The sequence below is a fragment of the Patella vulgata genome, chromosome 5 (genome assembly GCF_932274485.2).
Source record: "Patella vulgata chromosome 5, xgPatVulg1.2, whole genome shotgun sequence".
NCBI lineage: Eukaryota > Metazoa > Mollusca > Gastropoda > Patellidae > Patella > Patella vulgata.
Genome location: NC_065883.2, coordinates 62,212,402 through 62,239,835, shown reverse-complemented (window position 1 = coordinate 62,239,835; position 27,434 = coordinate 62,212,402). Strand labels below are relative to the sequence as shown.

Genomic DNA, 27,434 nt, shown 5'->3' with positions numbered 1-27,434 from the left:
ATTATTATTGGTGGTATTTTGCAAATATACGTTCAAAGATACTTTGAAAACGTGCTTTTATTGGAAGCGTCTTCGTATGGAGGATTGGGCGCGACGCCTCCATAATTGTCTGCTTTCACCATGGTGTTATCACAGAAAAGCATCCTTGCTTTTCCGAACATTCCTAGCATATTAGATTAAGGTTCGGGAAAAAAATACTCATTCGGGCCGTTGTAAATTTCCGCTGTTTTAACTTTAAAATAGGATCGGGGGTAACCGTAACACAGGTAATTTGTTTTTTTGCCTTTGGGGAATTACGTTGTTATTATAGACTGATTGACGATATGATCCCTATGGCCTAAATATAATCCCGAGTGATATTTAGCTATAGAGGACATTATGTATTATAAACCAGTGATTGTATTTCATATAAACGATCTTGTGTTTTAATGATGACTAAGGTAGCCTTAATCTAACCAGATTTATGATCGACTTAACTTAAAGCTGTATATTATGACAACAGATAGAGATTTGAAATATGTGTTTACAATAGAAGCTTTGCTTTGCGGTCCGAGACAAACACCCGTGATATTGAGGCAATGATATTTCATTGTGAGCTGCCAACCCTTTCAGCTGTATGCGTATAGTGCCTTTACCTTTATAAACGTAAAAAAATGCGGAAAATAAATTTCTAATTTCGTCTATATTTTACTTGACCAAATCAGGTGTAAAATGCCAATGTCAGACTTTTCGCCTCATTAACCATGTGGGTGTTTCTCTCCAACAGTCTAAAATTCAATTTCACTTCTAAATATAACCTTGTTTTACATCAAAGTTAACCTCATCATTTCCCCATAATTCTGATAGAAAATATTCTCGGTCGAGTACTACACCCACTGTCCATAATTATAAGAAAATTATGTAAATTATTCGATCACCAAGTACGTAATATTAATGAGATATTGGTCAATATCATCACCATATTTAATAGGCAGTTTTACACCTGCCTAAAGCCGTTAATCAACGGTATGTGTCGCCAACTTTCCAGAAAACTGCCATGTACATTACCATAATAAGAGTGAAAATCATTTTCTTCGAGATATTTATTAATAATAGACCGCCTCATAAAATTGTTTTCAATGAAATAATTAATGTTCAAATAATAGTTTTAAAATTGCCTTTAAAGATAGAGGGAACTAAGCAGAATTTTACTTAAAAGTAGTATGCGCATGAAGTCAGGTTGATTGTACGGGGCTGGCTGGTAAGTTCTAAGTCTGAAAAGGATAGATTAATTGGGTTGAAACAAACTTTTGCAGAGAACAAGTACAATCATTGAATGAATCATAGACATAGGAACTGCAACTGTAGTAGTGTTATTATTGTCTTCGTGACTATCTTGTGAACTTACCCATTGAAATTACCAGAAATGGACAAAACTGGCTATATGGCAATCATCAAATATACTATTCAAAAAAAGTAGGGGATATTTGATTTTGGGGGCATAATACTAAAATATGCAAATGACTACGAAAAAAGTCACTATAGAACCTAACAGAAGAAACATTTCCAGTTACATGTGACGCCCAAACGCACCAATAGCTACCGCATGGAATGCAGGTGATGCTTGGGATCATCATGGGGGTCCAACCCAAGATTTGCACGACTCTGACTTTGAATGTTACAGTCATTGTGGCATTGAATTCCAGGGTGGAAACATCAGTTTAATTGTTTTAGTGACCAGAAAACAAATTTTGATATGCGTCGGCTTACCCAAAATGAAAGGTTACGTGCCCTTGGCATGCTACAGATCGGCACAACACAGGCGGTTGTGGCGCGGACGATGAATGTTTCTCAGTCTGTCATAAGCAGGCTATGGTCCAGATACCGTGATACACAATCTGTACAGGACAGACCACGCTCAGGTCGACCAAGGGCGACAACTCAAGCCCAGGATCGATTTATCCGTACCTTGGCCTTGAGAAATCGTGTCATCACAGCAAATCAGATCAGCGCTCGTCTTCAAACAGACACTGGTGTGAGAGTGAGTGGCCAGACGATTCGGAATCGACTGCATAGGGGTCACCTTCGCGCCCGACGTCCTCGCGTGATCCCTTGTTTGAGAGATCATCACATTCAGGCAAGACGTCGTTGGTGTAGGGATCGTCAACACTGGGATAATCGACGCTGGAGCAATGTGATGTTTTCAGATGAGTCAAGGTTCACTGTTGATTTTTTGGACAGACGTAGGAGGGTGTGGCGTCGTCGAAACGAGCGCTTCCAAGACGTTAACGTCATCAGACATGATCGATTTGGGGGTGGTTCTGTTATGGTGTGGGGAGGCATCACTGTTGCTGGAAGAACGGCTTTACATGTTGTTGCAGGGCGTGTTACAGGCCAGTACTACCGGGACAACATCTTGGCAGTCCATGTTGTGCCGTTTGCACGACGTCATGGCCGCCGTTTCATCTTCCAGGATGACAACGCAAGATGTCACAGGGCCAGGATCGTTACAGGTTACCTCCAACAACACAACATCACCACATTACCTTGGCCAGCACTGAGTCCCGACCTCTCCCCCATCGAGCATGTCTGGGACATGCTTGGACAGAGGTTACGTCAACGTCAACAACGTCCTGCCAATATCCAAGAACTTGCTGCTGCGTTGCAACAGGAATGGGACAATCTGGACCAAAATGACCTTAGACGTCTCATTAGGAGTATGCCACGTCGGATCAATGCTTGTTTGGCAAACAGAGGAGGATTTATCCGTTACTGACTTGGTTGTGATGCTGTGGTAACTTTGCTGTTTGACCCCGGGTATCATTTTACCCTTATAATGGTCAGTCTGTGCCTTACTTAGTCTAACGATCATTTGGAATAAATCGATGAATGTGAACTTCATTTCATTTTGTCATTTGTTTCTTCGTCAGTTTCATTAGGTGACTTTAATAACACTTAAAAATCAAATATCCCCTACTTTTTTTGAATAGTATACCTGCAACTGAGAGGACTATCCCCAACACAGATACATGTCGACATGGTCTCCACATTAGGGGATGGCGCCCCTTCCTTTTCCCAAGTAAAGAAGTGGGCTATGGAATTCAAGCTTGACAGAGATAGCCTTGACGATGATCCGCATCCTGGTCATCAACAGCAACCATTCAAGAAAACATTAGCCGGGTGTATGACGTGGTGATTGAATGATCGACGATTGACCATTCGACATATTGCCAGTGTTGTGGGCATCTCTCATGAGCGGGTTGAGCACATTATCGCCAAAGAGCTCGGAAGGACAACAGTTTCTGCAAAATGGGTGCCAAAGCTGCGGATCAAAAACTTGTCAGATTTCTGATGTCCCGTGACAATCCGCGCCGTTTTGAAGCATATTCTGATAATGTTTTGGCCAGATTTGTAACCATGAATGAGACCTGTTTCCAGAAATGAAAGGAACCATCCGGTCGTCATTTTCCTTGTTTAGGGTGGCCGAAGAAAATTTCTTCCTGACCAGTATCCATGCCTTACAAAAATAAATGGAAACCATCGACCATGAACAAGTCTTTCACAGATAGGCTTAGAACTTTTCAACCAACCCTCGCATATCAATTCCACACATATCACACCGTTTTTCAATTTTTCGAATACAGTAAAATCAGAGCAGATGGTTTTGACGTCACGCGCACTACACATGGCGACATTTGATATACATGGACACGTAGCCTGGGCCTATGTTTATTCACACCACATTCAATTAACATGATAACTTATTACCGCTGTAATATAGCATGAATCAAACACGGCGCGGGCATTCAATCCACTGACTTAATTTTCAAAACCGTTTGCCTGATATTCAATTATAGTCAGATACTCCTCAAAAAGATTACAGAAAACACGTACATGTGACAGCGTATTTGATGATCAAATAATAAAATGGGGTTTAACGTCCTACTGTTCTGCTCCGAACTGATGATCAAATTGCCTTGTCTGTGCGTGTGTGTTCGTGTGTGTCTGTGTGTGTGTGTGTGGTTAAGGGTTGTAAAACCATCGACGATCGCTTTTAGTTACAGACAGGGGTGTAGAACATTACATACGCCTAATAAACATTTGGTCTCTGTGATGTAAAGTGTTTCGGGAAATTGACAAAATAAATTTCTTGGGTAAAGCTATATTCGATACCTTCAGTGAATATATCACGATTAATCATGAATGGATTTAGATGAAATTTGTTTTCGGGATATCAGTATACACACAAAGCACTTATATACGAGTTTTATGCCTTAACTTTATGTGCTCTTTAAATTTTGAATGGCATTTTAAAATATTTTTCAATAACATGACTAGATATTTTAATTGGTTTTTAAAATGCTTGTAAAATTAGTTTTTTTTTCAGCATGTATATCAACGCGATAACGATCTAGATGTACTTATGACTAAACCAAAAATGCAATTAGAGCGATCTGTGCACAAAGCGGACTTTGAGCTTAAGATAATGGACAAATCATTTAGTTGAGCTCTTGACACAGTTTATATCAATTGTAATTTATGAGCGATTAAAGCTTTCATTATAGAAACATGACGTCATCAATTGGTACAGTATACCCATAAAATGATGACGTTTTATTTCGACTTTATCAGCTGCGATTAGAGATAAGGATAAGAGTTAAATCGCCATAAAACTTTATATTTATGAAAAACGGTTGAAGGTCAGTTCATATTAAGGAGTAAGGCCTAAATATAATATTTGAAGAATGGTGAAAAGATTTAAAGTTCAACTTTTGAGAAGAAATCAAAAATTGTGAATCCGTCGAAGTTATCATGACGGTAAGGGCAAATCTTACTGATTTTCTTGTCAACATTAGAAACGTACATTGCCTGTGTAATTTATTACAATCTTTTGTCTTACTTTATCAGATGGAGTAAATTTGCCAATTCTAAGCAGTCCGAGCACGTCCGTAGTAAGTTTAAACCCGTTCGTAACTAGTTCTACCATTTCCCGTCTGCAACTAGGTCTTACTAGTGTGTAACCCTACCACCCAGTCTAGGGACAGTGCAACGCGTCCCTGTCTCGTCCTTAGTGCGTTCGAACACTCTCATATTGCATGTGCAATCCCGTCCTGTCTCGAAGGCTATAAAAACCCATCGCGTTCTCGCCATTCCTCTTCCCGTTCTACGCTTCGAGCTGTGGTGATCAAGCTCCCATCACACCAAACTAGTTCCCACTATGTTCTGGAAAATGTCGCCAAGCGGATTTAAACTGTGTGCGCGCTAGGGTATCAACTGTTTACGATCTGTTTAAGAATTTTCTGAATGGGCTCAGACTGGCAGGGTGCACTAGAACTTTGAGCCTGTTCAAAATTTTCCCCGTCCAGCAATTAGACGGAGGGGCAACGTTCTTAAAACGAGATGGACGTCCTATGGATAGAATTGCCGTACTATGAACGGAATTACGCCGTACTCCGATCCTAGGAACGTGTTAAGCGTGACGTACTTTATTTTATTTCGTGGGGGCGAGTGATTTTTTTATAGTTTTTCTTATTGTATATCATATATTTTTACTAGCATTGAATTTGTAGGGTTGTGCTACTAATTCATTTGATGGAGAATAAAACCATGGCAGTTTAGACATTTTTGCATAATTTAAAAACCCAATATTTATACTTATTTTTTAATTTTTTTTTAGTTTTGTTGATGTTACCGCATGCAATTATAAAATCTTTCATATTTGAATTTATTATTGGTGTGTTAATTTATTTATTTCTATAATTTAATCTGGAGAGAGTTCAATGTTCTGAATGGTTGTAGATCTGGTCACCAGACTGGCTTCCACAAACACCAACATCTATCCACATGAATTTGTAATATATTATGCCTCTACCAAGGCCATAACACTATTCAACAGAAGCATTTTTAGTTATGGTACATGGTTCCAGTCTTGGGAGGCTTTCTGGTGGCTATATGTTTCCTATCCAGGGCAGCGCAGATGGTGACATCATTTTTGAGCTCCATCATCAAAGCATCAGAAACTTCTTTCACCAACAACATATACTGACGGAAATCATATTGCATGGTGGCTTGGGAATCTTCTGTTGCTAGATAGCGCAGTGTGATGACAAGCTTCATCCCTGGTTGTAGAGCCTTCCTGTAGGTGTCTTGTTTGTTTTATGAAGGGGGTGATACATTCAAGAAGTTCGTCAAACACGTTGGGGTGATTCTCAAGACGTTGAAGAAAGACTCTTGATCAGCCACGGCTATTCTCCTCTCAAGCTTCAGCCAGTTCCTACCATTTCATTGTACTGTTGCTCTGCTTCCAACAGAAGATGCATGAATCCAATGTTCACAGACTCAATGGTTCGGTTTAAAAATGTTAAAAATCTTGAAGTGATGGGCATTGAAAGAAATCGCCCACCAGTGAGGAAACAGTCCATATTTTTATACTCTACCTTGTCCGAGCGTACTGCAGAAAGGCTGGACTTAGGGGCTACAAATTGACCCGGTCGTACTGCTATTTGATGCTCGACCACGTCACGCTGTTACACGTCCCTAGACGGCAATTCCGTTCATGGTACGATAATTAGGTTCGTAGTCACGTTGTCATTAATTGCAAGAAGGGGAAACATTTGAACAGGCTCGAAGTTCTAGAGCACCTTCCCGTCCACGAAGTTCATAAGCAGATCGTGCGTTCGCCCATAGTTGGCAACATATTCTAGAACGTATTGAGAACTAGTTTCGTGTGATGGGGGCTTGAAAGTGGATCTGGCGTATACCCGTCTCAACCGAAAATTAAAATTTCGAAATTAGCGCAACCTTTACTTTTGATCTGACACTGATCAAAATGCTCGCGGGCAACGCAAAAAGCACATGGTCACCCCGATAAAGATGAAAAGGAAATGTCGTAAGACAAATGTACAATAAATGATTGTTATATCTATGTGAAGTCCTCAAATAATAAATGGTATCAGGTGTTCTAATAGTTCCTTTAGGAACAGTGTTTGATTGGAGGACATGGTCCGATCAGACACCACCCCTAAAGGAACTAGTGTTCCAGTAACGATAAGCACGCTCTGTCGCGTAAACTACACCCGCCCACACTTATAACCAAATGGGGGAATATTTTGGACCTGAATAATGGGTTAATGTATCGGGTGTTCTAGTTGCTCCTTTAGGAACAGTGTTTGATTGGAGGACATCGTCCGATCAGACACCGTTCCTAAAGGAACTATTGTTCTAGTAACGATAAGCACGCCCTGTCACGTAAACAACACCCGCCCACACTTATAACCAAATGGGGGAATAGTTTGGACCTGATTAACCGGTTAATATATTACCACTTTTACACATATCTCGCAGGTCTTCTTAATCGTTTTCAAGCATAACTTGTGAACCGTTTCTTACATATGTCAGCTGTGTTATAGGTTAATAATGTGCAATAACGATAATTACTGTGATCATCGATTTACAATAATTGAGGGATAAGTACATGACTTGCAACATGATATTAATAATCTATATACCTATATTAAAAAACACTAAACCAATATGGACAGATATATGATAGACCTCCTCGGATTTTCTTATCAGTTTTGACACTGTTGTTAATGTTGGCTAAAATGTATGTAAATCACAAAATTATATTCGCTGTCCAATATCAATTGATCGAGACAAATTTTATCGAATTTGTCCTGCCTTTTCTCACGTCACTATATCAGTTTTGTTGTCTTCCTTATTAGCATTCGGTTTATTGAGTTAGATTAACCTACATTTAAAATTTATAGGTATAAATAAAAATCCAAAACTATTGGATACGGTATCTTAATACTGGAATTAATAAAAGCTGGGTGTAATTTATCAAGGTATGTATGTACACGATAAATAACATTGTTTATTTAACTGCAACGTAAATGTTATCCATAAATAGTGTTTTATAAGACAATGTTCCAATTACTAAATGTCATCCAAAAAATAGATTTCAAAGACGATAACACGTTATATTATATTTAGGTTACAAAGACGTTTACGCGTTAGTTATATTGTTAGAACATGCATACATTGCAAAGACTTTAGCACGTTATATTTATGTTACAAATACCTTCCTGTTAACATGTATGTTTACGTTAGGTAACACACATTATATTTACGTAACAAAGACGCTACAAGTGGATGATTAAGTTAGTAAGACAAACCATCTAAATGCACAATCCATTTGTCTGCCAAAACACTTGTACACGCCTTTATTACCTCTAGACTAGACAATTTTAATTCAATTATAGCTGGACTACCTCTTAAACTTATTGTTAAATTGCTGCGAGTGCAACGATTACGTTGTACTTTTATCTATAATATTGGATACGTAATTGTTTGTCGCATAGATTTTAAAAAAAAATCATTATTCAATAAAGTGTTGCTCCGCCTTTCAAAAACCTTCGAAGTTCATCAGACAAGTATCTTGTAAAGCAAAAGTCATTAGACATTTCTTAGTAATATGGAGAAAGGCACTTGTCTTAGCAAACTTAAACGCTACATATATTTCGAAGCAGTCCCGCGGTTGAATCTTCCAGAAAATCCCTTAAAGTAGCTAAGTCTTTAACTCAGAAAACACGAATTATTTGTCAATTGTGATCTTACCAGGAAAAGATAAATGTGGGCTTCTGATATCCAATATTTAAGACAAAATAAACATTTTGCCATTGGTACACGAATCGTTTCAGCAGCGTTTGTAACTTAAGAGACTCGAAGAACGAGGCTAGACATATTCCACAAGTCGTCAAACGGTGACGCCAGACGCCAGAGATAGCCATTCGATTTAGACTTCTCGCGTATTTCGCCGAACACAACTCACTTGAAATTAGAGTGAAAACGGAAACGATTGAATGCAAATCAGTTTATATACATTCATATTACATTATTATATGCGTTGCGACCCATTTGTGTCAATTTGTAGGTCCCAAATATTAGCGATTTATCTCCTTTAGGGCTCGACTACTTTTAAAAACAAATAAAGACAAACTATTGTTTTTAAGTGGTCTACTGTCTATCTGATGGTTGTTTAATCTTGACTTCTCATATACATGTATTTTTTTCAAGATTTATTTATATACATTATTTAATTATATCGATGTTATAGTCTATCACCCATCAGGGCCGTATGTAGGATTTTATAAGTGGGGGTGCAGCAGAGTGGGGGGGCGCCAAAGCCTCCACGTATGTGATATAAAAAGTTTCGATCAGGGCAAACGAACCCATTGGCGTTTGGGCGCCCTTAAAACCGATCGACTGATCAGTGCCTTAAGAGCATCACTCACTGTGTGATCATAATCAAGTGTATTATTTTATAATTGAAAGATTGTCAAATAATGTTTGGGGTTTTTTTGGATGGGGTGGGGGCGCAATTTCTCGGGGCGCCTTATTGTTCTGGGGGTGCAATGTACCCCCTGCACCCCCGCTAAGTACGGCCCTGTCACCCATACTGAATGTACAACGCTTTTGAACACTTGGTTAAAGGATGTGTGAGCTTTATAAATATTGTGTAATAATAATTGATATAATAATAATAATAAAATCATGTTTTAGCTTTAGATAACACTGTCCTGAGTTTTGTACTATAAGCTTGAACCTTATTCGTGAAAATTTTAAAGAAAGTAGGCTATTCATTGAGTATAAGCTCAAATTTGTTCCAGGATTTTAACAGTCAACCAATGAACCCATAAAATATTTTGGACACCATTTTCATGAGTAAGTTAATTCCAGGTTCTTTATGATTGACCTAAATTATTGGAATAACACATTAAACTTGTTTTACAGACTATTTACAACATGGGGTGTGGAAGTAGCCATAATGGCACAACTGGTTCCGAAACAATGCTTACCAAAGAAGACGAAGAACTAATCAGAACATCGTGGGCTGAATTTAAAAAAGGTGATGTTGTAATGGATGGAATGCATATGTATTTTAGGTAAGTCAATAACTTGCGATATATTTATTCTATATTTAAAAATATAGGGTTGCCAGGTAACAAAAATACGCACAGTCCATGAAGCGAATAAATGAAAGCAACAGTCTCACGGGCAGATCTAGGTATCGAATAGCGCCTTCCCCAACACTGATGCGCAGATAGTTCAAAGCTTTGATAAATTGGAGGAACAATATCTCGATAAACTGAAATTCGATAAGCTTATTTCTGACTTACAGCATATTTTGAAATAATGATTCTTAAGTGTTTTACAAGGAGCGAATGCCCAGAAAATATCGATGCACAACTACGACGTATTGCGATTCTCAATAGACAAATAACAAATAGAAAACAAACTTTCGTGTAGCGTGTTTACAAAAATTGTGGGCCAACTGATCGGTAACTATAGAACAACCATTCGTAGTTTAAATGTTTTTTTAAAAAATGGGATTGGGGATTGGGGACCAGACTTAACGTAAAACCCCTCTTTGATTCTTCTGTTTATTGGTAATGTATTGATTACAAATTGTACGTATAATATTAATATTTGGTTGGCTCGCACCAAAATCCCACCGTCGCCCGTGTATTAAACCCGTGTTTGATTTTTTAATTCGAAAATTTGTTGAATCAGAACACAAGAAACCCAAATCAATTAATTTCTAAAACTTGTGAAATGTGAACTCAATACAGGACACAGTATTGAATTGCTGAATAATTATCGTTACTTCGATCCACCTTTTTTCTACTTTTAGAATAGGTTGATAACCTCCACTTTAGAGCCACGTCGCATTATATATTTTCTATGAAATTTCTTCAATGGTTCACTGCTGTTTATAGCTTATCTCTATACAGACAGTGCAATGATATATAGTTCTAAGTATAATATCAACAAGTAATTATATTTACACGTCAATAATACTTAGTATCTGACCTACATATCTTTAACTCCATAATCCATTGACGATTTAGACCTACGTGTCAAAATCGACTTAAAATATAGAGCACTAATAGCACATAACACAATTATGGAATACAATTTTGTAACTTGGCGAAGTTTCGACAAAGGTTCAATCGTATTTATAGGCTAGCTCAATATCCCGAAGTCAACTCCACTAAACATCCCGTCTACCAGCTAGAAATCTACTCATCTGAACATTCCTTCCATTAGCTACCAGACATCAACCCATCTAAACATCACTTCCATTAGATGTCTTAATATCTAGAATACAACTCATCTAAACATTATTTCTCTCAGCTGCTTTCTATCCAGAAACCAACCCAAATGAACATCCCCTCTATTGGCTACTCTAGAAACAGGGGTGTTTTGGAGGGTAGGCCCAGCCTATGTAGTTATTTTTTCTCCCACAACAGGGTGGGCTCGGTATGTTCGCGTCATTTATAATATGTAATAGTAATAATGCTTCACACCACAAAGCATTCTCGTGTCTTATTTTATCATAGCGGGGCCAGAACGGTCTTGATCTGCTTATGCTCCGACTGGTATACCGTCCCGATCAATGGACGGGTGTTCAGCAGATTGTTGTACTGGCATCCTATCATCTGCTAATTATTTTCGCTTTCAAAATTTTTCAACGCATTTTATTGATAATTTTGATCTCGCACTGCACTACCATGGGCGAAAAGCCTACCGTTGAGAAGATGAAAAAGCAGAGTAGTATGATGGGTGTCCAAATTACTGAAAAAGAAAAGGTAGACAAAGAATAGGTCGACTTTCTATAGACGTTCATTATCACTGTCCAGTGACTTTTTTTTTAAGATAGCAAACATGATTCCTTTCTTTCTAACTTAAGATATACGTCAGAATCCAAATGGCATCGATTTCGATTTTTCAAATTTTGTGGGGGAGATCGCCCTGACCCCCCCCCCCCGCAGTTCGCTATTTATTAACTGGACAGGGTCTGCCGGTTTTTTTTAATTTAGGAAAACACCCTTGTCTAGAAACCAACTCATCTAGACATCCCCTCTATCAGCTACCTTAATATCTAGAATCCAACGCATCAACAACATCCACTAAATATCACTTTCAACAACATCCACTAAATATCACTCTGTCAACAACATCCACTGAATATCTCTCTAACAACAACATCCACCACATATCCCTCTAGCAACAACATCCACCACATATCATTATCATCAACATCCACTAAATATCACTATCAACAACATCCACTAAATATCACTCTGTCAACAACATCCACAGAATATCACTCTAACAACAACATCCACCACATATCCCTCTAGCAACAACATCCACTAAATATCACTCTATCAACAACATCCACAGAATATCACTCTATCAACAACATCCACCACATATCCCTCTAGCAACAACATCCACTAAATATCACTCTATCAACAACATCCACTAAATATCACTATCAACGATTCAACTAAATATCACTATCAACAACATCATCCACTACACACCACTATCAACAACATCCACAGAATATTGTATCACTCTATCAACAATATCTACAGAATATCACTCTATCAACAATATCCACAGTATATCACTCTATCAACAAAATCAACTGAATATCACTCTATCAACAACATCGGCTCGAACAGGTGAGGGACCTATTCGACATCTGCTTCAAATAATGGACATTGTATTTAACCACATCGAATGTATCAATTCATTTACAGATTCTTCGAAACAAATCCTGAGGCTAAAGAATTTTTTGGCTTTGCTAAAGAAGGTGAAGTTAATGCTGAAAATGCCAAGTTCCGGGCACATGTGAAGAACGTGTTTGATATAGTAGGAGGTGCTGTTGATGGTATGGATAACATAACGGAAGTAAAGGGAATATGTTATGATTTAGGTGTTAGACATAAAGCCTATGGTGTACCAAGTAAATACTTCAAGGTAAACTGACCTATTCATATTCTCTTATCGTCTTTTGAGGGATGTTTAAACCCTTTGTAACTTATAGTGTTTTAAAAGTTGGATCCCTAAAATGAATATCAGACCCCAAATAGTTCAGTTCAGTTCTTACATAGATATGATGAATAGAAAACTTGGCAATATTCGACATCCACATTAGAGGGTGTTAAAGGGTGATGGTTAAAACAAGCCAGTCTGAGTCAGGGGCGTGGTGACCCATGATTTTGCATGAGGAACAAGATCCAGTCTCGGCCGCCAAATAAAATATTTATATGTGTGGGAGGGAAGGGGTGGGGTGGAGGTACCTCCCAGTGCCACCTGATAATATTGGGCTGTGTGGAACATGCTAGAGTCGATTTGTAGCATATCAAGCGGGTGCAGAAACACTAAACCATGACGCAAAGCTCGTCATTGTGTCCCTCTTACTTAGCCCCTGGAGCTAAGTGTCAGTACTGTCACTTATAATCTTCGCTGGGATCGTTTGAGGGGCTCCAACTTAATCCGATTGAATCCAAATGTTTTAACAAGAACTAAGCCGTGAACACTATTGTCCGAAAAAATGCAAACGACTATCAGCGGCTTTAATATACTAAAAGATAAAAATAATTGTTTGATAATCGTCCAAATTGAAATCATTTCTTTCAATTAAATATAAATTGGGAAGCAGTATAAAGATCATCCTGAAATGTGCAGTGATCCTCCTCATTTTAAGCATTAATGAAATGACAGTTTCTTAAACCATGTATTAAAGTGCATACCGTGTCTCTAAAATATTTGTTGGGTTTTTTTTTTAAATATTTGTTTAAATGACACTCAAGTGTAACAGCCCACGGTCTGTACAGTTGCAAAATGTACACATATAAGATATAAGTGTTAAAGTCATAATCATAATATTATACTTTCGATCAGTTGTCTAGGATGGACTGTTAGATAATCATTAAGACTGCCATGGCCAGAACATAGGCTGCACAAATTGTTTATGAATCGTTCTTAAAATTTTCTTATTTAATACCATGTTGGGAAGTGTAGTTGTGTATATTTTCGCCACCAAATAAACATTTACAGGACATTTCAACAATTACTGTACAATATTCTTTTCTCGTTTATGTGGTTCACTAAGGGGAAAAAAGGATGCATTGGTCATAATGTTTATACAAACAATGGGTAAGGAAACAAAGAAAGATCATGGCACAAACAAAACTGCCACAATTAATTTTCGTAATTTTGTATTTGTTTTTCAGGTAGTTGGAAATAGTTTAATATACGCCTTGGATAAAAAACTTCGCATGGACTCTAATACAAAGAAAGCCTGGGTTCGTCTTTACAGTATTATTGAAAGTGAAGCAAAGAAGGGCATGGCAGCAGCATAATTTGAAAAACTACAAAACAATTCATTCGGTCTTCGACTGACTGAAAGCTTGGAAGTTAAAATATAGAAATTATGCTTTAAGTTTAATTGTTACTTTTTTAAAAATGTGATAAGAAAAATACCACATGAACAAATGTCAGTGGTAAGTGGTATAGAACTTTATTTACAACTTATAAAGTCGTGTTTACCATAACTAAGTCGTGTTTACACTTACTAAGTGGTATTTACCCTTATTAAGTGGTATTTGCCAATATTACGTGGTGTTTACCATAATTACAATCGTTACTGATCACAGAAAAAAAGAATTATATTTAACAAATGTTTAATACCCAGATTGGTATAACAATCATTAACCCACTTTATTTTATCAATTAATTTAATTTCCAAATGATATATTAATTTATTTATCACTGACAATTTCCCAACCTCTGTATGCAAGATTTTTTTTTAAAATCCCAAATATGCAATTTATAAATATTGTTTTTTGATTGCCTAAGTCTAAGATATTATTAGTGTACATTTCAATATAATTAAAATGATTAATTAAGTCATCACCATGTAAATAGTCATAAGCAACCAAATAACATTGGACACTAAGAATTCATTTCTTACTGCCATACTTGCACAAGATCTTTCTTCTGTATTTTATTAGTTTTCTAAAGCATACATCATATGTTTTTAGCATGGAAATTGAACATAAATCCTATAGTCTACACATCATGGATTACAAATTTAATATTTATTTATCAAACATTGTATTGATATTCATTTCCTATAAAACTTAATAAGAAATATTAAAATTGTGAATCTGCCATGTTTGATTTTCCAAAATGTTACACAGTAAGCAATCTGAAAGCCTTCTTTTCTCCAAGCGAATATTAACTGCAATTTATTTTGGTGATTTTCATCTATTTCAGCTAGAATTTTTAAAGTATTATTATCAGGTAACTATTTGTGAGGGTGTAGTATTTGGGAGCAAAATTATGATTTGTAATCCAGACTACAATATATTTATAAAAATTGTAACTTAGTCAACAAGTTTATCAATGCTGTATCTGTGATATGTTGGTAATGTTGTTTAATAAAAATTTTTTTTTTTTTACTAACTGACTTTATGGGACACCAGTTTTAATGTACCAATAACACGATTCCTCTACCCCAATTTACCATTGTTTGGATGCTAGGTTATTCATTCTCTGAAATAATGCCTTCACAATTGGGCCGTCTGATTGAGCGATTCCTTCATTTGAATGTCAATAAAATGAAATGGGTTTAACATCCTGCTATTCTGCACAGACTGAGCTAATGAAGGCGGGAATACGCCATACGGTGTACTATGAGGGAAATTGTGTCCGGACGGCAGAGGTACATTCTACTCATATATCGAATTCCAACTGACAAGGGTTCTTGTATGGGCATGCCAATGTGTAGGCGGGACCGCGGTTTTTGGGCCCATTCGAGAGAGAGAGAGAAAGAGAGAAATGGGGTTTGACGTCCACTTGACACAAACTAGGTCATTTTGGGACTAACACATGGTTCAATTTTATTTCAACAATTCGCTTGTGCATAGGGATCTTTAGCGGAGGGAGGAAACTGGAGGACCCAGAGAAAACCCACGATGTTGGATGGCCCATTCAAATGACTATATGTTGTCCCCTGCCAGTCCTTCTGTCCTCCATCACTGACAAGGGAGAACCACGTGGGAAAACTCAGATGAACTTTCTCAGCCAACACCGAATGTCACATGGGACCTCCAGGTTAGCTAGCGCATTTGTTACTCTCTAAGCCACCCTTGTGAAAATATAATAAAACAACAACCATGAACAAAGATTTAAAATCTAACATTAATTTATAAATAAATCAAATAAGTATGCTCTCATTTAATATCATAGTTTAAAACAATTAAAGCAATATATCACAATTCAAATGAAAAGAATTAAAAATTTGATAAAACAATTCTTATAAAATCAGACAACTAAAGTTTTAACAATATGTACTGTGTATATTGATTGACTAAAATATCAAAATTTATTATTCTAAATAATTTTCTGTGTTTTTTACCCGTACATGATAGAATTAAAATAGAAATAATTACTCTCAGGCAAATACTCCCATTATTATCTCCCTTTGAAATATATTCAGAACAGGCCTTCATTCAAAATCATGACATAATCTAAATTGAATGCTTCAGAACTGGAGTCTCCCAATCCCGCGAAAGGTGATATGCTTCAGAACTGAGTCTCTCAATCCCGCGAAAGGTGACGACGAGGCATGTTCCAAATCAATACAATCATATCTCCACCAATCATCACCACAGAAACAAATTCCTTATGGTTGATTGTGTCTGGACTTGACTCACGCACCCTCGTCATCAGAACAGAAAGAGCCCATTTCTGTAAAACTTGGAATGTTCTAGACTCTTATTGAAGTATTCCACAAAGGTAGACTGGATTAGCAACGGACACAAACACAGTTTAAATCTAATTATATTTACATCAACTTACTGCTAAACATCGTGAATATAACTGAAAAATTTTAGAAGATGTAATCCATAAATAACATTCATATAAATTAATTTTAAAAAGCTGCCACTGTTCTCCACTAACAATTTTCAACCGGCCAAACCAACTATGACAATGCTTGAGTCTGTGCCTAGCTACAGCTTTAGTACAGCATTTGGACATGTTTATAAATGAAACAGCATTGGCTGGAGTTTTTAACGATGATTCTATTCCACGTATTACATCGTTTGTTTTTAATATCAACAACATCTGTCTGGGAATTCGGTTGAGTATATCAGATATTTCAAAGATATATTGAGCTGCATTTTGTCGTATAACATCCGCCTACAAAGAGAAATGAATTCTAGTCAGGTACATACTCAAATGTTCAATGGAATAACTACAAAATGACTTAAAGGATATGAATTGCCAACTGTTATAAATATTGATAATCCCAATCCATTGGAAAATAATACACAGGGTTTAACCTCATAACAGTGGCGTCAATTTTACTCCATGTGAAATATAGGGAGAAGAATTTAGAACAATAAGTACTTTTACAACTGACAAGGAAATATGTTTCTGATTAAAAAACACAGATCTATATTTTGTTTCGTTTTTTTATACTTTCGATGGCCTACACTTCATTGAGATCCGACAAGTTGTACTCAAAGGTCGTGCCAGGGGTCGTATTAATCGATCAGCGTTGGCGTGTCTAGTGGTTTACCCACAGTTCTGTGCATGGCACGATAAGAAGTCGCTGTAACAGACTGTTTCATTGGCTTATCCCTCACCTTAACCAAAATGCCGGTAATATAACAACTCTTCCAGATCCTAGGGTAGTAAAGACAAGTAAAACGAAATATTGAACCATAAAAAACGAAACAAAATAGGATCTGTGTTTTAATCAGATTGGTTTCAATTTTATTTCAATAATTTGCTTGCACATAGGGGTTTTTATTAGTGGGAAACCAGAGGATTCAGAGAAAACCCACAAGGTTGGACAGGAAACTCCTACTTCTCGTTCTGTTAAAGTCGGGAATTGAAACCATGCAACTGACTCAATGACAGACCTTATGATCTAAAGGGCACATGTTAAGAGCACTCGACCACCTTAACTGAAATGGGGTTTGCTGTCTTAAATTTCTGCAATAACTGGGCTAATGAAGACAGGTATATGCTATATAATGAGCTATGAGGGAAATATTGCCCAGACAAAGGCGCTACAGTTTACCCCCATTTTGATTCCTACTGCCAGGGGATCTTTAATGTGCTGCCAATGGTATACATGGGACTTTAGTTTTTGGCCTTGCCATACCCTTTATTTTGCACCACTGATAAGTTGGAGCCAGGCTTGACAAAAAAAAAAGAAGACAATAGTGTTTTGAAACGTTATTGAATATAATAAACCACAATGAATTTCATTATTTCATACCTCGGATTCGGAAACTTGTGATTTATCTATGCCTTTAGTAACAGAGTCCCATGATCTAGCTGTCAACATACATGCAAATAATCCACTCAGATGTCCAGCATTCATAGCTTCAGCATATTTCTTAATACCATCTACATCTGCTTTTATTAAAGACATCCATAATTTACAATAATTTAATCTAAATTCATCTGTTAAAGACTGGAATATATAATACAAAACATTAAATAAATTTAGTCAATACAATAAAATAATAAAGGTTTAACTTAGCATCTGTTAGTCTTTTGTGGTTGATTTGAAAATTACTTTCTTCATGAGAATCTGTCAGTCTTTTGTGGCTGATTTGAAAATTACTTTCTTCATGAGATTCTGTCGGTCTTTTGTGGTTGATTTGAAATTACTTTCTTCATGGCTTTGGTACTTGCAAAACTTAATATGCATGTGCTATTTGTAGAACTATCTGCACACCATGCCATCTTATATACTTTTCTATATTTATTAGCTTTTTAACCATGTGTTTTTAAAGAGCTATTCATACATCTTGTGTTTGTGTTTTTTTTCATACACTATTTCTAATATTGTGTTTTACACCATGAGGTTTATATGGAGCTATTTTTACATCATGAGGTTAATATGGAGATAATTCTACACCATATGGTTTTTATGGAGCTATTTTTACACCATGAGGTTGTTATAATAACTATTTCTACAATGAATGGTTTTAAGGAACTATTTCTACTAACCTGATAAATACCGTGATCAAGTAGAACTATTTCTACACCATGTGGTTTTTTATTAACTAGAACATTACCAGGATGTGGATCACAGTGAACATAACCTTGTACAAATATCATCTCACTATATAATATACCTAATTTCTTTGTAACCTACAAAACAATTATGTATTAAAGGGCATATAACTCTATGCTTTGGAACCAGAAGATACTTGTTCTAAAAGCACATATTAATGTAGATAAAATGATTTACATTTAATTTTTATAAAGTTAATGTAATTTCTAATCCATTATGCAAACATGAGAAGAAAAAAAATCATTTGAAAACATTGTCTGTATTTTAGCAGCATATCAAGTCATAATCAGAGTTTGGGGACATTTTTATTTCTAAATCACATTTAATGGCTTGTGGTATGTTTTAAGGTGCATTTTAGCACTTAAAACCCCAAAATATCTCCCCATTATTTCCATCTTCATTAGATCGGCTGGAGCAGAAATTTCTGTCTTCATTTTATTCCTTCTCCTTATTACTGTCCATGACATCCATCAACAGATCATTAAGATTGTGATTGAAATAGTAAAAAAAAAAGCTTTAGAATTATATTAATGTACATTCACCTCTTGTACTGGTATACCATGTTGTTTCATGTATTGTCTATCATCTACTTTACCACCCTCACAATATTCCATTGTTAACACTCTTTCTGATGACAAGTTCCAATATATCTCAGGTACCTACATATATATATATCGACAATATACTAAACCATACCTCATTATATTCTGATATATTATTTTGAAGACATCTAGTTTTTTTTTTAATATATAAATTTTATCAAATCGGCTTTACAATTACTGGTAGAATATATATTCAAGATATAACAGGAAACCACTGTCGATCTTTCATTCTCAGTTCTTATCTGGCTTCAGATGTGAGAGTCCAGAACATTCCAAATTGAAAAAATTGTGAATACGATTACAGTTAATTTCAATAAATAATGTAGTGTTAGTAGAATCATGATGTAATTAAACATGACATATATCTAATTGTTTCAACTGTGTTGATATCCAGTTGGCTAATAGTTTATTTGATTGTTAGACTTTGAAACATTAGTCTATCTAATTTCAGAATGTTTATTTGAGTATCCTGTAAATGATAAGAAATAGTTTTCAACAATTTCTATACACATACCTTCAAAAAATCAAAATCTTTTAATACTCTTGCAATTCTTTCACAATTCTTTCCTTCATGTAAAAAATCTAATTCTAGTGGCAGGTTTCTCTTTGTTTCTTCTGCCAGCCATTTATATTGAAAATCAGGAAAAATGTACGCTACTGCAGAAACTAGAAACTGAAATAATAAAACATAGGTTGCCAGGTCAACAACAGCTAAGTTGTCCGTAAGTCCATAAGGGGGATCACATTTTTGGGGGTAAAATGGAAGAATTTAATTGACACTAACAAATGATCATCGGCATCAAGACATAATTACTAGAAAAAGTTAAAACTTAAAAAGCTTTTAGTTTTTCTTAGAGCTAACTTACATGTGAAATGAAATGAAAGGAAATGGGGTTTAACGTCCTACTGTTCTGCTCCGAACTGGCCATAAACTTCATGCATTGTACAAATTGTCTGTCATATTTCATACATGCTTCATAGAAACGGCAATAGAAGGAATGAAGTACCTACTGTCATTGTTTTAATATCTACAAAAGAATGAGCTTTAACTTTAGGATGTTGTATTTTAACAGCTACTGTACGACCATCTTTAAGAGTAGCTTTATGTACTTGAGCTAATGATGCGGCACCTAAAGGTTTAGGTTCAAAACTTGTAAACAGCTCTTCTATCTGTAACCAATAATATAACATAATTAATATAAATTGGTTAATTTTAAGTTCAGCTGAGTTGAGTGAGTTGGGGTTGATTTTGAGTTCAGGTATTTTTTAAGAGTTGAGTCTGTTTTGAGTTATTTAACTGCATATAGACTGAATATTTATACATTGATCTTTAACACTTCTTTCAAATTAATTTATTATGATTGACTGTCTCATATTTGAACACAACTAATCTGAACATTGCTGGTATTTTAATAGTATAGTCAGTTTAGTCACCAAAATGTAAATAGATATGTTTTATCAATTCAATAAAATCAAATGTTCGAATAATGACTTACAATCTTCCAATATTAAAACTAATATTCGATATGATTATGAGGTGTAACACGTAACAAAGTTCTAGTTCAGACTTCAGACTAAGGCCTAAAATATAATGCTAGCTAGGTGGTACACAACCAATCCATAATCCAACCTCAGCACTGGACTTGAATGGAGTCAATGAAATTAGGTTCTTGATCTTGACTGATACCAATGAATATATACAATCAGTTTATTTTCTTTGTTGTGCTTTATATTATCAATTAAGGATGCATTATTTAAGGGCTAAATGTTATATACATTATTATTTAGACATTTATTCAACACTCTGGAACATTGGATGGTTGATACTGAGTGAATTAAACATTGTCTGCTATATCTTCGTTAAACTTTAAAATGGAAAATAGTGACTTCATTTAGTACCCCAGCAATGGTACTTGACAATCGAGACTATCCTATTTCTTGTCAAAACTTAATGATTCAATCATTCATAATTTCGCTCAGAATAAAGAAAATTTGACAGAAATTTTCAATATATTACTAACCTTTTTACCTAAATCTTCTTCTACAACCTTAAATAGTTCCGTTAGAGGTGATTCGGGTGCTTTATCATGTAATACTTTCAATACTTCAATATATTCTGTAGGTAATAAATATTCTAATGATCCAAGATGTTGTCCAACTTTTATAAATGCACCTCCATTTTTACAGCACATTTCTCGTAACCTCAAAGCTGAACGAGTATGTACCTGTATATACAAACACAATTACATGTGGAAGATTATTTTAACTACTATAAGGTCTACAAGATCTTTAAATCACTCAAGTGCAATAACTCCAGCAGTAATTACAGGAAGTTGTTGAAGCCCAGTTGTTGTTTTTTTCGTCGCATGAGCATATAAAACACTGTGTATAATTGTAAGTCAACCAGATATTAAGTGCCTAGATCACTGGACTGTTTACACATGGGAGCCATGGTGGCTCAGTGAGTAAGACATTGACAAACTACACTAATTCTGAGATAATTCAATTGTCTAAAAAATTTCAACTGTAGAGAATACCACTTTTGATACAGGGGGTTGGGTGGCTGAATGGTTAACATGTAAGCGTGAGGTCATAAGATCTTTTAATTTATTGAGTTAATTGGCGTGGTTTCGGTTCCCGGCTTGTACGTGACAAGGAGTAGGGTCACCTGTCCAAACTCGTGGGTTTCCTCCTAAAGACCCCTATGCGCAAACGAATTATTGAAATAAAATTTAACGACATGTTAGTCCTGAAATGACATAGTTTATGTCTAGTGAATGTTCAACCAATTTCTCTCTCTATCTGCACCCTTAATAGGAGCATCTACAAGACTTCTGGAGAAACAAACTTATATATCCTTTTTAAAATTATTCTTAACAAACCTGAGATTTTATTTGTTTGTATGGAAGATCTTCTGGGTTTAAACCATACAGTGATGTCTTGTAATCAATTACTACTCTAACTGCCTTAAAAAAATATAATATATATGTACATAAAATTATTCTATAAAATATCATCCCTATCAATTATATATATTTCTATTTCATTATAGATTTATTTTAAACATTCACTAGTGACAAATATAATATTAATATTTGGGCAACATCTAATTACACATACATATATATGTATGTATTAAAAAGATTCATGGCACAACGTGCTAATTTATTAGGAGACAACAAGGTCAAACTATTTTTTTATGTAATTGCAAAGCTCTACTGAGAAAACAATATAAATTTAGGCAGTTCATTTTATTTTGGATAAATTGTCTAATCTAAACCACCTGAAATATCATGTACGGTAGCAATAAAAGTTAAAAATTTATGGTCACTCACTGCTAAAGCTGCTCGTCCAAATCTGGCAACTCCAATAGTTGATACTTCCCAATCATTGTGTTTTAATAATAAACCAGTACCCCCAATAGCACCAGCTACAATACCAAATTTTACAGTCTTCTTTAATCCATGTCTAATCATTTTTGCTGCTTATAAAACTAAAGTAGACCTATCAAGTATAAAGACAGAAAAACTCATGTTGTTTGGATATATAAAACTCATATGAAAACGCTAAAAATTGAATTCTGTGTTAAATTAAGACACAAAACATAAAAATATAGTTTGCAAGGCAACAAAATAAATTATTTCAAGGAGTTGAACAACCTAATGATGGTAATTATATGACCTCTAAATCGTTTAACCGGATTTCAGATAATTTAAATGGCCAAACTCCTCCTAGTATCTAATATTAGCTAGAATACAGTGTTGTTATCAGCAACATGCATTACAAATGTAAAGGTGTTTAATATGCTTTGGTGACAACAAGGCAGGCCTTATTAAAGAAATTTGCGATTTTTGTTGCATAAAAAAGTCATAGCCAATAACATTATCCTTCAATATAATTATAATGAGTATACTTTGTACAGGCGAAACCAGCCAGAGCAGTGGTGCAGGATGCAAAATGAAAAGTGTCTAGTTGTTCAGACGGTTGGAACATGTACAAGAACCCTTGCCAGAATTCGATCAAGAGTCGGTGGATACGCTGCTAATCTGATTAAAACACAGATCCTATTTCGTTTCGTTTTTTTTTTATAGTTCAAAATTTCGTTTCACTTGTCTTTACTGCACTAGGATCTGGAAGAGTTGTTATATAACCCGCGTTCTGGATGATGTGAGGGAATAGCCACGGAAATGGTCTGTTACATCGAGTTTTTGGCGTGAGGTGCATGGAACTGTGGGTAACGCACTAGAAACCTCAACGCTGATTGGTTCATCAAAAGTCTGATGTCATTGGGTCAAAAGCCACTCGTATGATCCCTGACACAACCTTCCACTACAACCGGTTAGATCTTCATGTAGTGTAGGCCATCGAAAGTATAAACAAGAGCATCGCTAACGCAGCAATATACGTCCACATTCCTGTTTTGTTTGATATGGTCCAGTTTGCATTGAGGGTCTGTGAAATAAAACTGGGTTGTAGGACTGCTATCAGTTTAACACTTCGTTCACATGAACAGAACACAATTTTTATTTTAAAACAATCGATGTCTTTATTCTAAAAGCATGACGTTTCGAATAGGTATGCAAAGTTTCAAAAGGATCTGTTAAGAATTGCGGTCTGTAGGCAAAACACAGGACACACAAACGTTAGGCGTGGCTCTGTCCCAAGGGGTCGAGCATGCACCAAAAATAATAATAGAGGTCGGCCTTAGGATTAAGGAATAAGTATAAAAAGTAGCCTTAGGCTATAAGGAATAAGTATAAAAAAGTTTTCAAGATGATCGATTAAGAAATGCGGTCTGCAAGTGACACACAGACATAAAAAAAGAAAATGGGCGTAGCTCTGCCCCTGGGTGTTGGGTATTCACCACTAATAATAGGGATGTTCCTTAGGATAGAAGGAATATGTATGCTAGGTTTCAAGGTGATACGATAAGAAATGCGATCTGTAGATGACAAACAAATAAATAAATATAAGGGATGGGCGTGGCTCTGCCCCTGGCGGTCGGGCATGCACCAAAAACAATAGGGATCATCGTTAGGGTATAAGCAATTCATATGAAATTTTTTCAAGACGATTGATTAAGAATTGTGGCCTGTAGGTGACACACAGACATAAAAAGAAAAGAAAATGGGCGTGGCTCTGCCCCTGGGGGTAAAAAAACAATAGGGATGATCGTTAGGGTATAAGCAATTCATATGAAAAAATTTCAAGACGATTGATTAAGAATTGTGGCCTGTAGGCGACACACAGACATAAAAAAGAAAATGGGCGTGGCTTTGCCCCTGGGGGTTGGGCATGCACCCAAAACGATAGGGATGTTCCTTAGGGTACAAAGAATAAGTATGCAAAGTTTCAAGATGATACGTTAAGAAATGTGGCCTGTAGACGACAAACAAACAAATACAAAAAATGGGCGTGGCTCTGCCCCGGGGAGGCTTGCATGCACCAAAAACAATAGGGATCATCCTTAGGGTATAAGGAATAAGTATGTAAAGTTGATACGTTAAGAAATGCGGTCTGTAGATGACAAACAAATAAATAAATATAAGGAATGGGCGTGGTTCTGCCTCTGGGGGTCGGGCATGCACCAAAAACAATAGGGATCATACTTAGGGTATAAGCAATTCATATGAAAATTTTTCAAGACGATTGATTAAGAATTGTGGCCTATAGGCGACACACAAACATAAAAATAAAAGAAAATGGACGTGGGTCTGCCCCTGGGGTCGGGCATGCACCTCAAACGATAGGGATGTTCCTTGGGGTACAAAGAATAAGTATACATAGTTTCAAGATGATACGTTAAGAAATGCGGTCTGTAGATGACAAACAAATAAATAAATATAAGGAATTGGCGTGGCTCTGCCCCTGGGGGTCGGGCATGCACCAAAAACAATAGGGATCATACTTAGGGTATAAGCAATTCATATGAAAAATTTTCAAGACGATTGATTAAGAATTGTGGCCTATAGGCGACACACAGACATACAAAGAAAAGAAAGTGGGCGTGGCTCTGCCCCTTGGGGTCGGGCATGCACCCCAAACGATAGGGATGTTCCTTAGGGTACAAAGAATAAGTATGCATAGTTTCAAGATGATACGTTAAGAAATGTGGCCTGTAGACGACAAACAAACAAATACAAAAAATGGGCGTGGCTCTGCCCCTGGGGGTCGGGCATGCACCAAAAACAATAGGGATCATCCTTAGGGTATAAGGAATAAGTATACCAAGTTTGAAGAAAATCCATGAAGAATTGCGCCCTGTAGGCGAACCACAGACACACACACACACACACACACATACATACATACACACACACACACACACACACACACACAGACAGGGGCGACGGCATAATACGTTCACATTATGAATGTGGACGTATAAAAAGCGAAACAGAATATAGATCTGTATTTTAATCAGATTGAAACGCTGCATGCATGACATATGTCTGTCTGTCAGCAAAAATGTAATGTAAGACGTTCAACTTCAACTCCATTTCATATCATTTCTAAATATTTTGTATACATGCAATTTACATATAAGGATAACTTAACTTGTTGGACAAATATATGAAATGAAATAGGGCTTAATGTGCTACTTTTCTGCACTGACTGGGCTAATGAAGACAGGCTTGCACCATACAGTGTGCTATGAGGCTTACTCTTATTTTGAATTTCAACTGTCAAGGGTTCTTCTTTTACGTGCACATCAATGTATACACAAGACATTGGTTTTTTTGCCTTATTATCCGAATGACCACACACTGTCCTTGCCTGGTCCTCTGTCATGCACCACTGACAAGGGGAAAACACTCTGGAAGATCCATGGAACTATATCGGTCAACATCTTAATTGTATAAAATAGTAAAATAAGGTGTTTCAGCAAAGAATATGTGTTATTGTCAAAAAGAATAAAAAAAAAAAAATCTTTCGCCCGATTTTTTCTGACAGTGACAGTGATCGAAAACTGGATTTCAAAGAATCTTGAAAAGTCTAGGAAAAGAGACAGTTGGGGAAAAGAGACAGTTGGGGCTATTAGTATTAATGAATGACAAAATGTTTGAAAGTTACCGTTCAAGATATAACACAGTTTTATTAACATTTAACAAACTTGTTCATATTCACATTTATTTTGGTTCTCCCTTGTCAGTGATGCAGGACGGAGGGGCTGACAAGGAAAGCTGTCTAGTCGTTCGGATGGGACGAAAAACCGAGGTCCCGTGTACACATTGGCGTGCACGTAAAAGATCCCTTGGCAGTTGGAATTGGATATAAGAGTAGGCCGTAGTGCCGCTGTCCGGGCAAAATTTCCCTCATAGCACACTGTATGGCGTATGCCCGTCTTCATTAGCCCAGGTTTGGAGCAGAACAGTAGGACGTTAAACTCCATTTCATTTCATTTCATTTCACATTTATTTAATCTAATCTCGACCTCTACTAACCTGTCGACGGCCGACAGCAGCCTTCCTCATATCGCGAGTGACCTCCCTTGTACTGTTTAGATTATCCAGACTTCCATATAGATTAAAGAGACACCCATAGAGTTATGGGGGCATCTCACTATACGCTGTCTGTAGCAATCTGTTTCACAGAGAATTACGAGTCTCGTATAATGTCTCTGTCATAGATGACTGCCTTAACACGTGCTGTCATAGCACGCGGTGTGAATCATTGGCTGAATGGCGCGTGCATTGTTTACATAAGACATAACTGCTTCGGAGAGAATGCTGCATTTTAGTCATTTTAATACCCATTTACACTAAATCGGAAATAATTTTTAACTACAAATACGTCAAACGCCTTTATTTATTATCCCAATATATACCAAAAATGTTTTAGAATTTAATTTGTCGCAGCAAAAAAGTTAATATTTCTAGCTCATT

At 36.3% G+C, this 27,434-nt stretch overlaps 2 protein-coding genes across 2 annotated transcripts; one reads left to right on the top strand and one right to left on the bottom strand.

Moving 5' to 3' along the window:
- The first annotated feature begins 4,487 nt into the window (after nt 1-4,487).
- Nucleotides 4,488-15,305, top strand: LOC126821746 (neuroglobin-1). Its single transcript, XM_050550233.2, has 4 exons — nt 4,488-4,797; nt 9,775-9,926; nt 12,597-12,816; nt 14,076-15,305. Exons 1-4 carry the CDS (start codon nt 4,792-4,794, stop codon nt 14,202-14,204), a joined length of 507 nt encoding a protein of 168 aa, XP_050406190.1. The 5' UTR covers nt 4,488-4,791; the 3' UTR covers nt 14,205-15,305.
- Nucleotides 15,306-16,077: 772 nt separating this feature from the next.
- LOC126821396 (aarF domain-containing protein kinase 1) lies at nt 16,078-27,032 on the bottom strand. The gene is made up of 11 exons (XM_056101386.1): nt 26,970-27,032; nt 26,623-26,684; nt 22,884-23,052; nt 22,431-22,514; nt 21,570-21,773; nt 20,560-20,718; nt 20,063-20,221; nt 19,489-19,605; nt 18,880-19,023; nt 18,140-18,337; nt 16,078-17,049 (listed from the first exon to the last, which is right to left on the bottom strand). Exons 3-11 carry the CDS (start codon nt 23,022-23,024, stop codon nt 16,699-16,701), a joined length of 1,557 nt encoding a protein of 518 aa, XP_055957361.1. The 5' UTR covers nt 23,025-23,052; nt 26,623-26,684; nt 26,970-27,032; the 3' UTR covers nt 16,078-16,698.
- Between the last annotated feature and the right edge of the window lie 402 nt (nt 27,033-27,434).